General features: G+C 41.8%; 1 protein-coding gene across 1 annotated transcript in view; it reads right to left on the reverse strand.

The window, feature by feature from the left end:
- LOC128509037 (uncharacterized) overlaps window positions 1-14,211 on the reverse strand; it is a 47,133-nt gene extending 32,922 nt beyond the window's left edge. Inside the window, exon 1 of the mRNA XM_053480557.1 lies at window positions 11,881-14,211. Coding sequence (XP_053336532.1) covers window positions 11,881-13,945 — 2,065 coding nt within the window. The 5' untranslated portion in view covers window positions 13,946-14,211. The remainder of the gene's footprint in view (window positions 1-11,880) is intronic.
- Between the last annotated feature and the right edge of the window lie 617 nt (window positions 14,212-14,828).

Genomic DNA, 14,828 nt, shown 5'->3' on the forward strand with positions numbered 1-14,828 from the left:
CATCAAGACATGACCTAACAAGATGAGATCTTAATCTTAAAGACAAGACAGGCAAACACATGTAGTGGGCACAAAAAGAAGGAGGATAAACATTGGTTAGATGACATCATGGGATATGTATATTTGTGGAAAAAAAACAGGTAAACTACAGAGTGAACTATGCACCGATTGCTTATTTCATCTTCCTGAGATCATTTTTCTCAAAACCTTATCATGACAATTTGGTTGTTATATGATTTTTTTTTCTGGCTACATGTCATTGTCAATGGTGTGAAAAACAAAACTTTGACCAGATTTCTTTCCACATTCAACTTGCTCACAACATGGGGCGTGACTAAGATCTAAAAACAGCACAACAAAACTAGGACTTCATTTTGATTACACCATGGTCAGGAGGTGGAACTGCTGCGGCACCATTTCACGACTCATGGCTCAAGCCTGAGGTGCCTGATATCTATGTCCCCATCTCTGCATGGCCTTTCTCTGGGATCTCCAGTTTTCTCGACTTCCCAAAATAACCTAGGTGCACTTGTCCAAATTGTCCAAAAAAAAGTGTGTGTGTGTTTATCCGTCCTAAGTTGGATACAAAGCATTATATGCTATAACCAAAAAGGTCCCAGGCTTGACATTAGGCACGATCGATTCGTACCCTGCTCTGGAATGGTTGCTTCTTCTCCCCGCTCGCCATCCTTCATATTGGTTTTTTTTTGTCCCACGTTCTCAGGCACGCTTGCGAATTACACTCTCTAACAGGGGGCAGTATGCACCTACTTGATTTGTGGGCCGCGAATAAACACAAGAGAAGAGAACAAATAAGAGATTTCATAGGTGGTACTACTTCCATTCTCGGTAGGACTGCTTCTATATTTAACTCGACCCATTCTATCTTATACAGTGCATTGTTCCTGAGACCACTTGTTCCAAAAGATTCCGGCGAGGTTCCCAAGCGTGGAACGTTTGTGTATTCACTGATCAAAATGAACCAGACTTTCAAAAAGCACCAAGTTGGCGTGGTCCTTTTTCAACGTACCTGATTTATGCCAGGATTCTCAGTCTCAATAATGTTGCTTTTCTAATAGTACTTTCTCTACCAGGTTTCCAGCAAATACGGCACATCCGATAAAGGTTGGGAAACAGCTATTCAAGTACATCAAGGACTGGAGTAAATAGAAAATTTGGACCGGGCTCACTCCCTAAAGGCAAAACTGTGAACATCTGCCAGATCAGTGGTGTAGAAGGCCATCTTGGAATATACTCATCCTTAACCAGAGGACATAAAATGGAATACTACTTGCTCCAAGACCTTATTGTAACCTTAGACTTCATCATCAAGACTAAAAGCCAAGTTGCAGTATGGTCTCTTTCTAATTCAGCCAACTTGCTCCTTCCTGAGCGTAGATACAAGAGGCGGGCGCTGCCTCCTCAGCTACTATGTGGTCTGTGTGGCAATCTCATCAGTTCCTGAACTTAGGAGCACACAAAGGAAGCTTTGTAAGTACTGTAGCATCACTGACCTGCAGGGCTGCGCGGAGACGCGAGTGGCTGTCTTTTACTGATGATCCAGCCAGAGATCTGGGTTTCTCGTTCATCCAAATACTAACATGGGTCTTGATGAAAGAAGGTTAAAACCGTGGTGTTATCGCAATAAGTGGATCAGGAACATCGAGATTTAGAGTCTTCGGAAGGATCAAATGGATTGGGTGGAACGTGTTTAGTTCTTCAAATGGCTTCTCTGTTAATGGACGGGCGAATTCCAGCTCATAGGTTTTTTAAGATATATAATTGTCCTTTGGGGTTTTCTCCTGTTTCAAACCATTCACCTTTAAAAGAGGTCAGAATGTAACACACACACTTCCAAGAACTGGATAAGGTCCTGACCCAGTCGGTTTCCAGATATTTCCTCTTCACACTCAACCTAAAACTGTATGCATAAAAGAGATATTCATTTATTACTGCTCACTACCTTCCCCTGATTAGCCTCAATCAGATCAGCAATGCACGGAGAAATACAGAAATCACTAAAGAGCTCTGAGGAATTCTCTTTTTTACTGTGCACAAGGCGTACAGACATCACTGGTCAGCATGTGCTGAGTTTAATTCGTTTTTTCTCTTTTCAGTGCTATAAAAACCTCAGTGCATTGTTCTGCTCTGACATAACTCTAAGCGAGCGAGCGAGCGGGCGCGCGCGCGCGCGAGAGAGAGAGAGAGAGAGAGAAGCAGGAGAGGCTCTCGCTTGCATTCGCAGAAAAGCCAGGGCGCCTTCTTTAATTTCACTTTGGGCTCAGACAGTTTTACCACCATACATGGTTATGTTTAAGCAGCTCAAACACATTTCCTCTACACTTATGCCATAGTGCTACAAACCCAGTATGAAATCCATAAAGTTTGAGAACTGGACCGAGACTGTCAGTAAAGAAGAGTTAACCGCTCCCTGGCTCCTCATAAACTCATGTTATGAAGATGCTGGCATTATGGCCACTTAATGTTAATCATCAGCCTGGATCCTCCAACCAGCCGTGTCTCAATAAGTGATTCATAAAGTCTGATGTCGTGGAATTTCCTACAAACTTCTTCTAAAGGTTCTTAGAAGATTGTATATTTGTGCAGTCTATAAAGTCAAACAGGAGGATGAAGACTATTAGTAAGAAGTAAAACGCTTACATGCATGTGGTTAGAGGAAACTAATCAGAGACAGAATGCTGTGCAGAGATTACTGTAACCAACCAAAAATATCAATTATAATGTGTGGTCCTTTAAGTTTTTACATTATATAATAAAGATGCACCGGTTAATCAGCCAGTGATTGGAATTGGCTGGTTTCTTCAGCTTGATCAGCCATGACCAATCACCTTGGACACGCTTGAACGGTGCAACAGAAGCGCATTTTGATGGCGCTCCATTATCAAAAGTCGCACGTTTATAAATCCTCCAACCAGCCATTTTCTTCAAACAGTGTAAGAGTTCATCTCAAACCCACTCGTTACACACACTTGCACTAGTCCCAAAAACCAGGAGGGATAATTAGTCTGGAAACACACACGTTAAAATCTGTCACTCCCGCTTGCACGAAACTGCTCACTTTGGAGGCATTTCTTTATGATTTACTTTTACGTGTAATAATCCTACAGGTGGTAAACTATTTACTCATTGGCATCCCATGTGAAAGGAGTAAATTACTTGCCAAGTTTGTTTAGAAGTCTTATTCATGGTGGATACGTAAAAACTAATGGAGGGACTAGGCTGCGTTCAATTACTCATGTTCAATTCCGTTGTGAAGCTAGGGAATAAAGCTAAAGTATAAAACTTTCAAGTTCTGCCAACTTTTTATTTTTATTTTAAAAGACTTAAGGTCTTACAAGCCTAAAAAGAATATTTTAACGCATCATGTTGTTGTAGTTGGTCTTTCGGTTCCTTCCGACAAGGGGTCGCCACAGCGGAATACCCAGTCCGCACTACAACTTGGCACAGGTTTTATGCCGGATGCCCTTCCTGACGCAACCCTCTCATTTTATCCGGGTTTGGGACCGACACTGCATCCAGTGGCTGGGGGGGTTTGGGCACTGGCTAGGAATCGAACCCGGGCCTTTCGCATGGCAGGCGAAACACCGATCACTGTTGATTTCCATTTCTAAATAGGTGGCTCATAGTGGTGGTAGGTCTGGTGTTCGAGCCCCAGCATTGACAAGCTTCCACTGTTGAGCCCTTGAGCAACACCCTTAACCATGTCTGCTCCAGGGGGGCTGTAACCTGGATGACCCTGCACTCTGACCCCAGCACAAATGATCTAACCGTTTGAGTCATGGCTCACATTTAATTTAGTGTTTTCATGTTAACTAAACACCCTCAGGTAGGAGATGAAGGTTTTCCCTCTGAGCCTGTGGCAGTGTGATAAAAGCTAAATAACACGACAAAAGGGTGGGGCAGTTACAGTGACGTGAAAACGCAATATTTGCACTTACAGGTACAACCTGGCAGGATTCCACAGCCGGTTATCCTACTGTTTTTGTAATAACATTAATAACTCTCTTTAATCTCATTTAAATTATGCTGTTGCACAGACAACTCATAACCAGCGAACCGTTTTACTCATTGACTTTTTTTTTTTTAAGGTATTTCTAAATGATTAAAACATACCCGACTGCAACAGTTCCCCGTGTAAGCGGTATTCATCTCGAAATCAAAGCCATGTGCCTGGGGCTGAGGGAGGAGCACAGGTTCACACTGACTCATCTTGTGTCAACAGTGCGTCTCTTTAATTACCCTGATCATCAAGTATGGATTTGGTATTCTCACGAGTCTTATCGATTCTCTATTGTAACTCCGTCACCCCGCACTACAAGAGCTGCTCATTAGGTGGCACTTGCAGGACAGGAAGCTGCTGTAGTCCCTCCTCTATCTATTATTTCCACAGAGCACAATTAGCAGGCTGCTCCGCTTGCCATCTTTAAACATGCGGCACGTCCAGATGGCTGTCATTGTGCGTCGTCATCTGTTGGTAGAGTAACTGTGGGATTAGGTCACGTAGCATTTAGACGTGTACTAACTGCAATGTTCTTCCCAAGAACAAAAATCGACAGCAGGGTCAAACATTTTTCAATTTTTTCTATAAAATAATAATAATTAAAAAAAAATGAAATCTTTCCTTTAACAAAGACATAAAAGGTTATAAGATTTTCTTTCACGCAAACAAATATAAAAAAGATAAAAAAAAAATAAAATTCAACTGAAACAGCCATCAACCCGACAAGGCAAAGTCTATCACAAGTTCCCTCTGAGACACGTCCCACGTCAAACTGCTGCCTACACACGGTAGGGAAATGTGCGTTCCCACACTACCATGCCCACACTGGCCAATCCACTAGACCCCCGGCCATGAATGGCTATAGGCGGGATAAGGGCTGTAGCTATCGAATAGTTTAGTAATCGAGTATTCTACCAAAAAATTAATCGATTAATCGAGTAAAATTTACTTTTGCTTAATTAAACAGTAATGTAAAATATATAAGAGAAACAAAGATTAATTGGTTTTCTTTTTAGAAAAATCTACTTTTATTTGTTAAATGCATACAGCATTTTATCGGCATTATTTTGGATAAAATGATTATTTATTAAGGAATAGCTTAAAGTTGACTGAGATGAATTAAGTGCATTACAGTGCCATACATTCTTATTTATAGCCTTTTCTTAGATGCAAAAACTAAAAAAAGGTATTTCAAATGACTTTTTGAAATAGAAGAAAAAAAAAAAAAACAACTCAGGCACACATTAAAATAAATGTTAATATAACTTTATCGCTCCTTTCCATTTTGCAGCCCACAACAGAACGCTTCCTCAAATCAATACACAGGGAACTGTTTGCGTCTACTTTCGCTTTGTGAGTGACAGAAGCGCTTCTTCTTTGTGTTTACTGGCGACTTGCATAAGGAAACGCAGACAAATAATTGCGCAAAAACATAACGCAAGCTTTTAAAATTAATTAAAAGAAGCTTTGAGGCAGAAGATATTTAGATTTTGTCCTAAATAACAAGGACATATTCCTGAGTTACAATCTGCAAGGCTGACGGGGCCGCAAGTCCTGCTTCTTGTCACTGACGACATGAAAACAGTCAAAGCGTAAAAGCGTGTGATCGACCACTAAAGGAATCCCAAGAAAACAAGTTCAAGTGAAGATTACTAGTGCAGCTTCCAGTAAAACGTCCCACTGGGATATGACTCAGTGGAGCTGGACGGCGATGCTGCAGCGCGTCCAAAACCTTCCTAAAGATATTCTCCTTCACATTGCGCGTTTAAACCAAACCCGTCTCCGCCTCACATAAAAAGAAAGTAAAAATTATGGTTCCCGTCAAAGAAGATCCCACATAAACGATCGTATGCATGTCTAAATGCTGACCGTCTAATAAACCTACTGCAAGGGTTTTGCTAAACACTGATTAGAAAATCTGGGGCCTATCAGTTCATCGCCGTGGAGGTTTTGGCAAAGCCAAAACAGCATGATTTCACCGTTCTGGCTCAACAACTTGCCACTTAGACCAGGCCAAATGAAACAAACGCAAACTGAGCAGAGAAGCTTTCTAAGCATGTCGGCACACTGCCTCGATAATCAATGAAAATGAACCGAGTTTTACAATCCCGGGGGTTCACGGCACTCCGGACGTCCTGTGATACAGAAACTAAGAATAAGAACAAGTATGTGCCATCATGGGAAAACCAATCAGCGTGTAGAGAAGAGAAGTTGATCGCTTTCATCCAGCTGCATCTCATTTTATTTCGTCTTGCACCACGTCGATTAGCCAATTACTGCAATTATTTATTTACAGTTTAAGTATTTTTATGAGACACATTTAGTGTTGCGGAATGTCCACGAACAAGTTGGCTCCTGTTATCGCTCGTGTTATAAAAGCTATAAACAGTCATTCCCTCACCAGCATGCCTTTTTTCCATTCCCTTGATGTAAATATGTAAAAAAATAAATAAATAACTTTAAAAAAATGCAGCTTGGGTTCCAGAGAAACCCCAAACGTCTGTCGTAAGAACTGTTGTGTCTGTAAAGTTACTGCTTTGTAACTGTTATAAATGTCTGACGATTACAACGTCCATAAATGTGCAATAATGTGCAAAGGTCCTGAGCCATCCCTCATTTCTTCATATTTTGCTTCCAAAGAGCCTTTTTTTGTATTTTGAACGTAATCTTGAGGAATAGTTGTGCAGGACTTTTTTGGCTTCCAGTCCCAGAACCTGAGCAGTTTCATCTTTTAAGCCACAAAGTGACCTATGAATCACTGAGGCATCAAAGCATCTAACTTTAAGGCATAAACCAGTGAGAAACAGGTGCAGATGATGGCAGATGATCAGGCCGGTGATTAGTCTACTGGTGATGCTGAATGCTGGGTGGTTGGAACAGACGAGAGGGGAAAGGAGGTCGCTGCTGAGGTTGTGACAACCAATTTTTGATTATACAACATTTGAGATAAACCATTTCAAATCACCATTTACTATTAAGCACAATCTAAATGTATTTTAACTAGCTGGAAATTAAAATGTACACTGAAAAATGGGAACCAATTGCAATGTCCCGATTGTGGACGTCGCACTTCCTGTTATATGTTAGACGCTCTTGGAGAAGTAGGTCATTCTGTCCAACACTCCTGGAAGCAAAGCCTCCCAAATGACTTTTTCAGTTGAACTACTGCCCCACAAGAATATTAAACACAATATAACACTATAGACTGTGGGAAAGGTTTATGCATATTAAGGCTCCTTAAAAGGTGGTTACAACTGACCAGTTTTAAACTGACCCTAATGTTCTGCATGAACCCAACGACAACCTTGCAGAACGTTTTTACTCACTCGGTCGCTCGAACACACCCTAGCCCGGCATCCTTTTCAGTCCCACAGCAGCTTCCTTGCTTCCTACATCTAATTTTATCCAGCCGACCCATTTCCCGCCTAGCACGAAGACACGAGTCCAAGAATACACAGCACTGAGACACAGACACAGCACACATGATCAGTGACCCAAACTGATCCATGATGACATCCCACCCAAACATGACCATATTAAGACGCATATCTTCAATACAGCCACTGTTATTCATCTAATAATTCAGATTCAGTCATTCGTCTATCTGTGCTGGAACCAGAGCCTCTCCCGGGAACACTGTGCACAAGGCTGGAAGAAATCCCAGTCCATGTCAGGCTACCATGCATACACAAACATACTCATGTACACCGAGAGCCAATTAAGTGCAGCTAATACACAGAGAATGGAGGAAACCAGAAGACCCAGAGGAAACCTACAGACACAAGGGAGGAACTTGGGAACCACCACACAGACATGACTGAAGCTCATGTAAATCTGTATTGGTAGAACTGGATAGATTTTTTTTAATTAATACAATTATACACTTGGTTAATGTGGTTGCACAGCAAAAGTGGTCAAGTCTACCTAAAATCTGTGTAAATCTCCACTTTAAACCATATGCTGTTCTTCAGTAACCGCTTGGTTTAGGCCACAGTGTGATCTACAAGCATGATCATCTAACTGTAGGGATCACTTACACACACACAAACACACCTCTTCTAACTGGATTTTGACCCCCTTGTCGCAGTTTGATATCGTTAGTCCAACCTCACAGTTTAAATTCAGATGTGTGTACAGATCGAACGTGAACTTAAATCAGTAAACCCGAACCCGGCCGTGTTATTCCATAAAACTGTCAGCGCTTGCTCAAAGAGGAAATAGCAGGTTCTCAGTGAACATCACATGCTTGTTGATGCACAGCATGTCATTCTGAAAAGGATATTTTCAGTATGAGGAAATGAAAGAGCTACAAAAGTAACTTAGAATGATCATGGGCATTAATACAGTGGTATTTAGGATACCAAGACGTCTTTATTAACATTATCCTGCAAACACTGCAAAGTCAATTAAAGACAGATTTTTTTCATTTAAAGAAAGGGTTACTGATATCTATAACAATAACTTCACATTTTTTTTCACTAGATTCACTGGTTAACTACATAAATTGAAAAAGTGCAATACTGTATTATATCGTCCTCAATCAAAAAATGATTGTGATTTTTTACCCATAAGAACTTTTTTACCATGGTATAAGTACGATTATACCCGCTGCATTGTACTAATGATACTACAAAGCATAGTGTAGTAATTCTACCACGATATGTTCTTTGGTACAACAGTACTATGGAACACATACCAGAATATTTTCAAAAATAAATTCTACACATCATGGAACTGTCTGTACTATACCATATCAGGGGTATATTAGCATATCTAATAGGGACAGAAATGACCAGGGAACAACCAATATGATATCATGTTACCTAGGTGGCGATTTGATTTGCATTGTGAATGCAATTAATTTGGATTTTGTCACGCTCCTCCAATGTTTCTGGAGATATATTATTACATCACAGCATTGCATAAAAGATGATGATGCTGTCTCCCGTTATGCGGTAAGGGACACCCGCTACACACTGGCTTCAGTAGCTATGAACTTGGCCTGATGTACCAGTTTGCACTATAGATGCCGCCGCCTATTGTTACATTTGGTGAGGATAGATAGAAAAAATCTGAAGTATCCGTCATAACTACCCACTGTTGGATTTTAGATTATTCGATTTTTTTGGTGCCATGTCTGCGCTCATGATGTTTATGGTTCTCTTCTTGTATTGTCTGTCGCTCTTGAGAATTTCGGAAGTAACTGACGCTCACTTTCTTGCTATGTTATCTGATTCAGGGTTGCAGGTAATTTTGGTTTGCTAAAGTGTTTTTCTCTTGCTAGTCACTGCTCTATAAATATTTGTGGGTGTCGAGAACAAGGATCACAGTTTGGTGACTCTTCTGCTCAAATACAGCTGACTGGGTGTGTTTAGGTGTTGGTGAATTACACACCGGGTTGGAGAGCCCAAGATGCTGAGGGAAGCTTTAATGTCTTGTTACACAGACACTAGCAGCCCATAGCAAGCACTTTTTAGCTGACTGGGACACAGGGGGTAAAATATCAAAGTCCTAAACCCAGAGCCCACACACTCCAACACTTCAGGTACAGTGGAACCACCATTTTGTGATAGTGAAGTGTTTCTTTTGTTCAACTCCACTTCCTCCCTGAATTAAACACACAATCTGTATGTGTGTGTGTGTTTGGGGATGAGGAATTTCCTAACCCGTCTACATCAAAGGCCTGCTCTTGGCTACGTCATCAGCAAGGCCGGAAATGCGGCCAACCAAGGAAACCGCCACGTTTCACGACACCGCTTCACGACAGTGTCACCCTGGTCGCTGTGGCTACATCCGACACCGCATAATACCGTACCCAAATCAGGGCTAACAAATGTTGTGAGGTAACTGTATGGCTGCACTTCTTCCTAGTACAGTAATGTGGCTTTGAGTACCGAGTGTATGTGAAAGAGACAGATGAAAAAAACAAAAAAAAAAAAACAAGGAGTGGCTAGCGATGATTAAATAAATACACAAAAAAACACAGAAAAACACAGGACACATACTTGGAGAATCATAAATGCCATAAATCGGAGTATGTAGCAGTCAGCCACACACACAAATACTATAGTACCATCGAAATAAACATACGAATAAAAGGTTATAAACTGAGTTCGCGCGCGCGCGTGAGCAAACTGGGAGAGGCGCGCGCGTGTTCGCAGCCCCGCTTCTTTTTTTTGTTCCAAACGAGCTGAGAGCGCGCGCATCAGCCCACATTCAGCTTCAAGCCAGGACATGTGCACAGGAGAAAGTGAGAGATGGGGGATGTGAACCTATTCAGCATGTTTCAACACACACACACACACACACGATGAATCTGATCACAATTCCTCCAGCAGCTTAGAAATTAGCCATTAGGGGTAAAGCTCCAAGACTGGTGATCTCACAATCATTACAACAGCAGCACATGAGAAACAAACAAAAACAAACAATCCCACCAGGAGCATTCAATTAGGATCCAATGCATTAAAGCTGACTAATCGAAAGACGAACACTGACTTATCGTGACTGATCTCCAGGGCATGAAACGGTGTCAGTTCAGCAAAACTACACCGACAGGAAAGACGAGTGTCACAAACTTGCGTGTTCCTTCATGCATATTTGAATATAGAGGGGGAAAACTAGCGAGCAGGTCTATTCACAAACACTCTTTATGAAAATCAGATGGATTCAGAAACGATTGCTGAATTTAAATGCCGTTCAAGATCAAGATCTTGACGAGAAAACGAGTTAGAGATTTTAGACTAAGCCCCATATGCAGGCACAGTTTGAATGAACGTTTGTTCCTTAGCAAAAAGGTGTGTTCCTGAAAAAATGTTTTGAAAACCAGCAGATTACAATATTCCCAATCAAAGCCGACCTCGTGCATGAGCAATTACACGCATGATCAGAATGCAAAATGATTTGCAACAAAGCAGAACAAAACCTAATTAAGAGTCAGTAGCACTGAGGACACATCCCACCGAGGAGCCAGGCCTGGAAATCCCTGCAACTTTGTGCTGCACTGGAGATCAACACAAAACCAACAAAAGAGCAAGATGAGGGAAAAGCAAAAAAAAAACAAGCATTACCTTCTCAGCTAGAGCAGAAACAATCCCTGACCAGCGGTATAATTGTGATATGTACAGCTTCTGTATCCTCACCAGCGGTCCCGTGTACTGCTGAGCCTATTGCTGCCTTTGGCGCGGCTGTCTCGCCTTCCCAAGCCTACAGGCCGGAAACCACGCCCATTCCACGCAATGCCCCGCCCATAGCGCCATAATTGGGAAAACTGACCATCTGAAATCCCAATCGCAACCCGCGGTGCTAATAGCCCCGCCCATTTACATTCCAGTAATAATAATAATAATATTAATAATCTAAAGATTCATGATCTCTAAAAAGGTTTAAATTGTTGTACTTTACTACAATATTTACATCAATAATTTACAATTAATCATTGGATTAATTGTAAAGTATCAAAATGACTACATTTAACTGTATAATTATAATAATAATAATAATGTCATATCAGAATAATATGATTTTTTTCCTTCATATTTGTGTAGGTCACATTTTTGGTACGGTACATGATGTCCATTCAGTTTTCCCACTAGATGGCACCATAGTGCAGGTTCCCCAACCCAGGATCTTCAACCCTGGACTTCTCATACTACAGTTTGAAATCATATCTTTAGTTTGATGTATTAATAAGTCATTCACAATCCTCTAATGAATGGATTGACATAGTCTTATCTGTGATCACAAAAACCCCAATTGTGTTACCAGCGTTTAGTAAAAACACCTTTAAGATCTCGAGACGACAGGACACCAGGTACACTACTAAACATTTCCATCGTTTCAGGAAGCATGAGTCTTACCTTTCCTTGCTGAAGGCTTTTTTTCCAGACCTTTATCCGGTGACTTTTTTGGCGAGTCGAACGCCGCCTTCATCTGTGCCACTTTGACGGACTGTGCAGAGTCCAAGAGCACATCAGCTTTAGCCTCTGAAGGTTTGTTCCATTCCTTCATCCTTTCGTGCAGCTGGATGGTTTCTTTTATCAGGTCAGACACAGGCTTGCCTTTCACGGGAGTTTCTGCTTTTTGCCTTGCTTGGGCGCCACCCTGAGCAGATACAGGAGTCTGATCATTCCTTGTTTTGATGCTTTTATCAGTATTGTCATGGTCAGGAGCTAGAGACTCTACAATGGATTTTGGTGACAGATTGTTCCGGTCTGTATCGCGTTGCATACAGCACACTTGTGGGGAATTTAGTACATTTAGAGGAGTAGTGGTAGTATCTACCCCAGGGTCCTGTGATACAGGACTCCCACATCCATCCTTCACCGAAACAGTTAATCCTTTAATGGGTTCTTCAATGCAAAGCTTTGTTTCATTTGTCACAGCTTTTAGTTCTTGGCTGTCTGTGGATTTTGAGATTTCAGTCCACGGTATGTTAGTCTTTGGTTCTGTATGTGACAGCAGTGGCCGGGCCTCCTCTTGACCCACAGTGCTCTCTGAGACAGAGATAAGCATGGAGTCAGAAATGGATACGGATGCTTCCTGATGAATATCAGCAACTAATGTCAGGTTTTTGCCAACACTCTGGTTGTCTACATCCCTTTTTGATGATGTCATCTCATCAAAAGATCGTTCCTCCAAAATTTTATCCGTTGCCATAGTGTTTTCTGTATCTCCGTTCCCACTCTCTAATGCTGTAGTTTCAATCGAAACCAAGTCTGGAGTTCTCATTTCTCTCTCTCCAACAAGAGCATCTTTAGATTCCATGGCTGTGTACAAGGCCAGATGGGGATCCATTTCAACAATGTTGCTCGTTGTCCTGTCAGGAAGTGACAGCATCTCTGACTGTCCAGTCACCAGTCCCAAAAACTGCTCAAAAAATTTATCTGCAGTTTCTGTTGGTGCATAATAATCAACTCTGTTTTCTTGTTCAGTAGGAAGCTCTTCAGTCTTTTTATATGCTTCTTCAACATCACACAAGGGGTCAGTTTTTCTTTCTGAATTATTTTTCAGTTTCTCTAAGTGGGGCATGGGCAAGTGCTGATCCTCTTCCAATTGATTTTCAAACCCTGAGATGGTTGGACTTTTGTAGATTGTATTGTCCAAAGATGCCATTACTAAAGAATCTGTGTTGGTCATGCTCCTCTCTGTTGTACCAATACTTTCTATGTTACTACCAACAGCCTTGTTTTTTCCTGTTTTTCCAAAGCTACCCCTGATGTTGCTCTCTGCTGTGTTGATAAAATCACAGACATCTCCACTACTGGGCAATAACACCCCCACTGGCTCTGTTGTATCTGCCAGGTCAAAGGTCATTGCAAGAAATGGTATTTCTGTTCCATGGACTGGTTCTGATTTTGCTGCCAGCTCCTGTACTGCTGAACTGCCTGGTTCACTAGAAATTGTCTTCTCCTTGCATTGAGATTTGGTTGATGTCCACTTAAACTGTACATCGTCTGTAGAAGACACAGAAAGTGATAATAAGTCTTCTTCACTTAGGCATGGTTCATTGGACTTTAGGATGACAGCAGATCCGTCTTGGAGTAACAGATTTTCTCCAGGTAAATTATTTTGTCCTAGAACATTCAATGTGTCTAAGCTGTTCTTCTCTGTGGTTCTAGTTAGAGCCTCAGACTTCGGAATAGACATTTCCAATGGAAAATAATCATCATGTAAATCCTCTGTGATGAATAAAGCATCAAGGCCAGGAACAGCCACAACATCACTCGTTCCACTTCCATCTTGTTTCTTAGTGCGCCTCATATCCTCTGACGTGACAACGTTCTCCTCAATGACTGACGATTTGCACTGTTGCAAAGAAACATTCTCCACTCTGCTAGACAGATCCCATTCGAGGTCCTGGATGCTGTCCTTATGATCTACCTTATATTCATGACTCTCATTTTGTGAGTTCCCCAGGTCCATCCTGTTGCTCTTTTCTACCACAGCTATGAGCTCTGCTTCTAAACAGCCGGTAACTTCAGTGCTCAATGTGCCTCTAATATTGTTCAGCTTCTGCAAACCTCGAACTTCGGTCCTGCCTCCCTGTGCCTCTTTTTCCTCCCTCTTTTCTCTTCCTCCCTCTCTTTCTCCATCCCCTCCCTGTGTCCATTCCCAGTCTATAGGAGGGGCTGCTTTTTTGTGAGAGTCAGTATCCAGCTTCAGAGTAGGTGATGCTGGCTCTATGCCTGGGCTTACATCCAGTCTTTCCCTAACCGGTCCCATTTCATCCTCCACCTCTCTGCAGGTCACCTCACTTGTGTTTCCTTCCTCCTCGCTACCCCCTGGGTCTGGGCTGGGTTCCTTTTCCTCTACCGTCCCCTGTTGCTCTCCAACCCTACCTTGCTTCTGTCCCATTTCATTCTGTGAAAAGAAATTGTGTAATTACTCATCTGTCATGCATGTTGCAAATGATGCCATGGCTCTGGCATGCAGGTTTAGCAAGTCCATATCTTGCACAGGACTGAACTTTCCACACTCCTCCATATTCACTCCCATTCTTCATGTATCTCTGCAGTGTTGGCTAACCATATCAACTTCATATTTCTCTCGCTTATCTCTAAGAATGTACAAATCATTTCCCCAGATACTATCAAACACAGCTACAACTGCTGTTCATTTAACCTATTTCTAACCTTTTATTTATTTACTTTTTTCCCCCTCTAACTGCTTGAGGTATACAGCAGTGACGTGAGAACTTCGTGAGTCTTGTGATTACTGCATTTCAGAACGGTCATTGGTTGCACATTTTGCTTTTGTTATGAGGACAACAGCATAAACAGGGGACCGTGGCAATGAGAGTCACAAG

The sequence above is a fragment of the Clarias gariepinus genome, chromosome 21, assembly GCF_024256425.1.
Source record: "Clarias gariepinus isolate MV-2021 ecotype Netherlands chromosome 21, CGAR_prim_01v2, whole genome shotgun sequence".
NCBI classification, from domain to species: Eukaryota; Metazoa; Chordata; class Actinopteri; order Siluriformes; family Clariidae; genus Clarias; species Clarias gariepinus.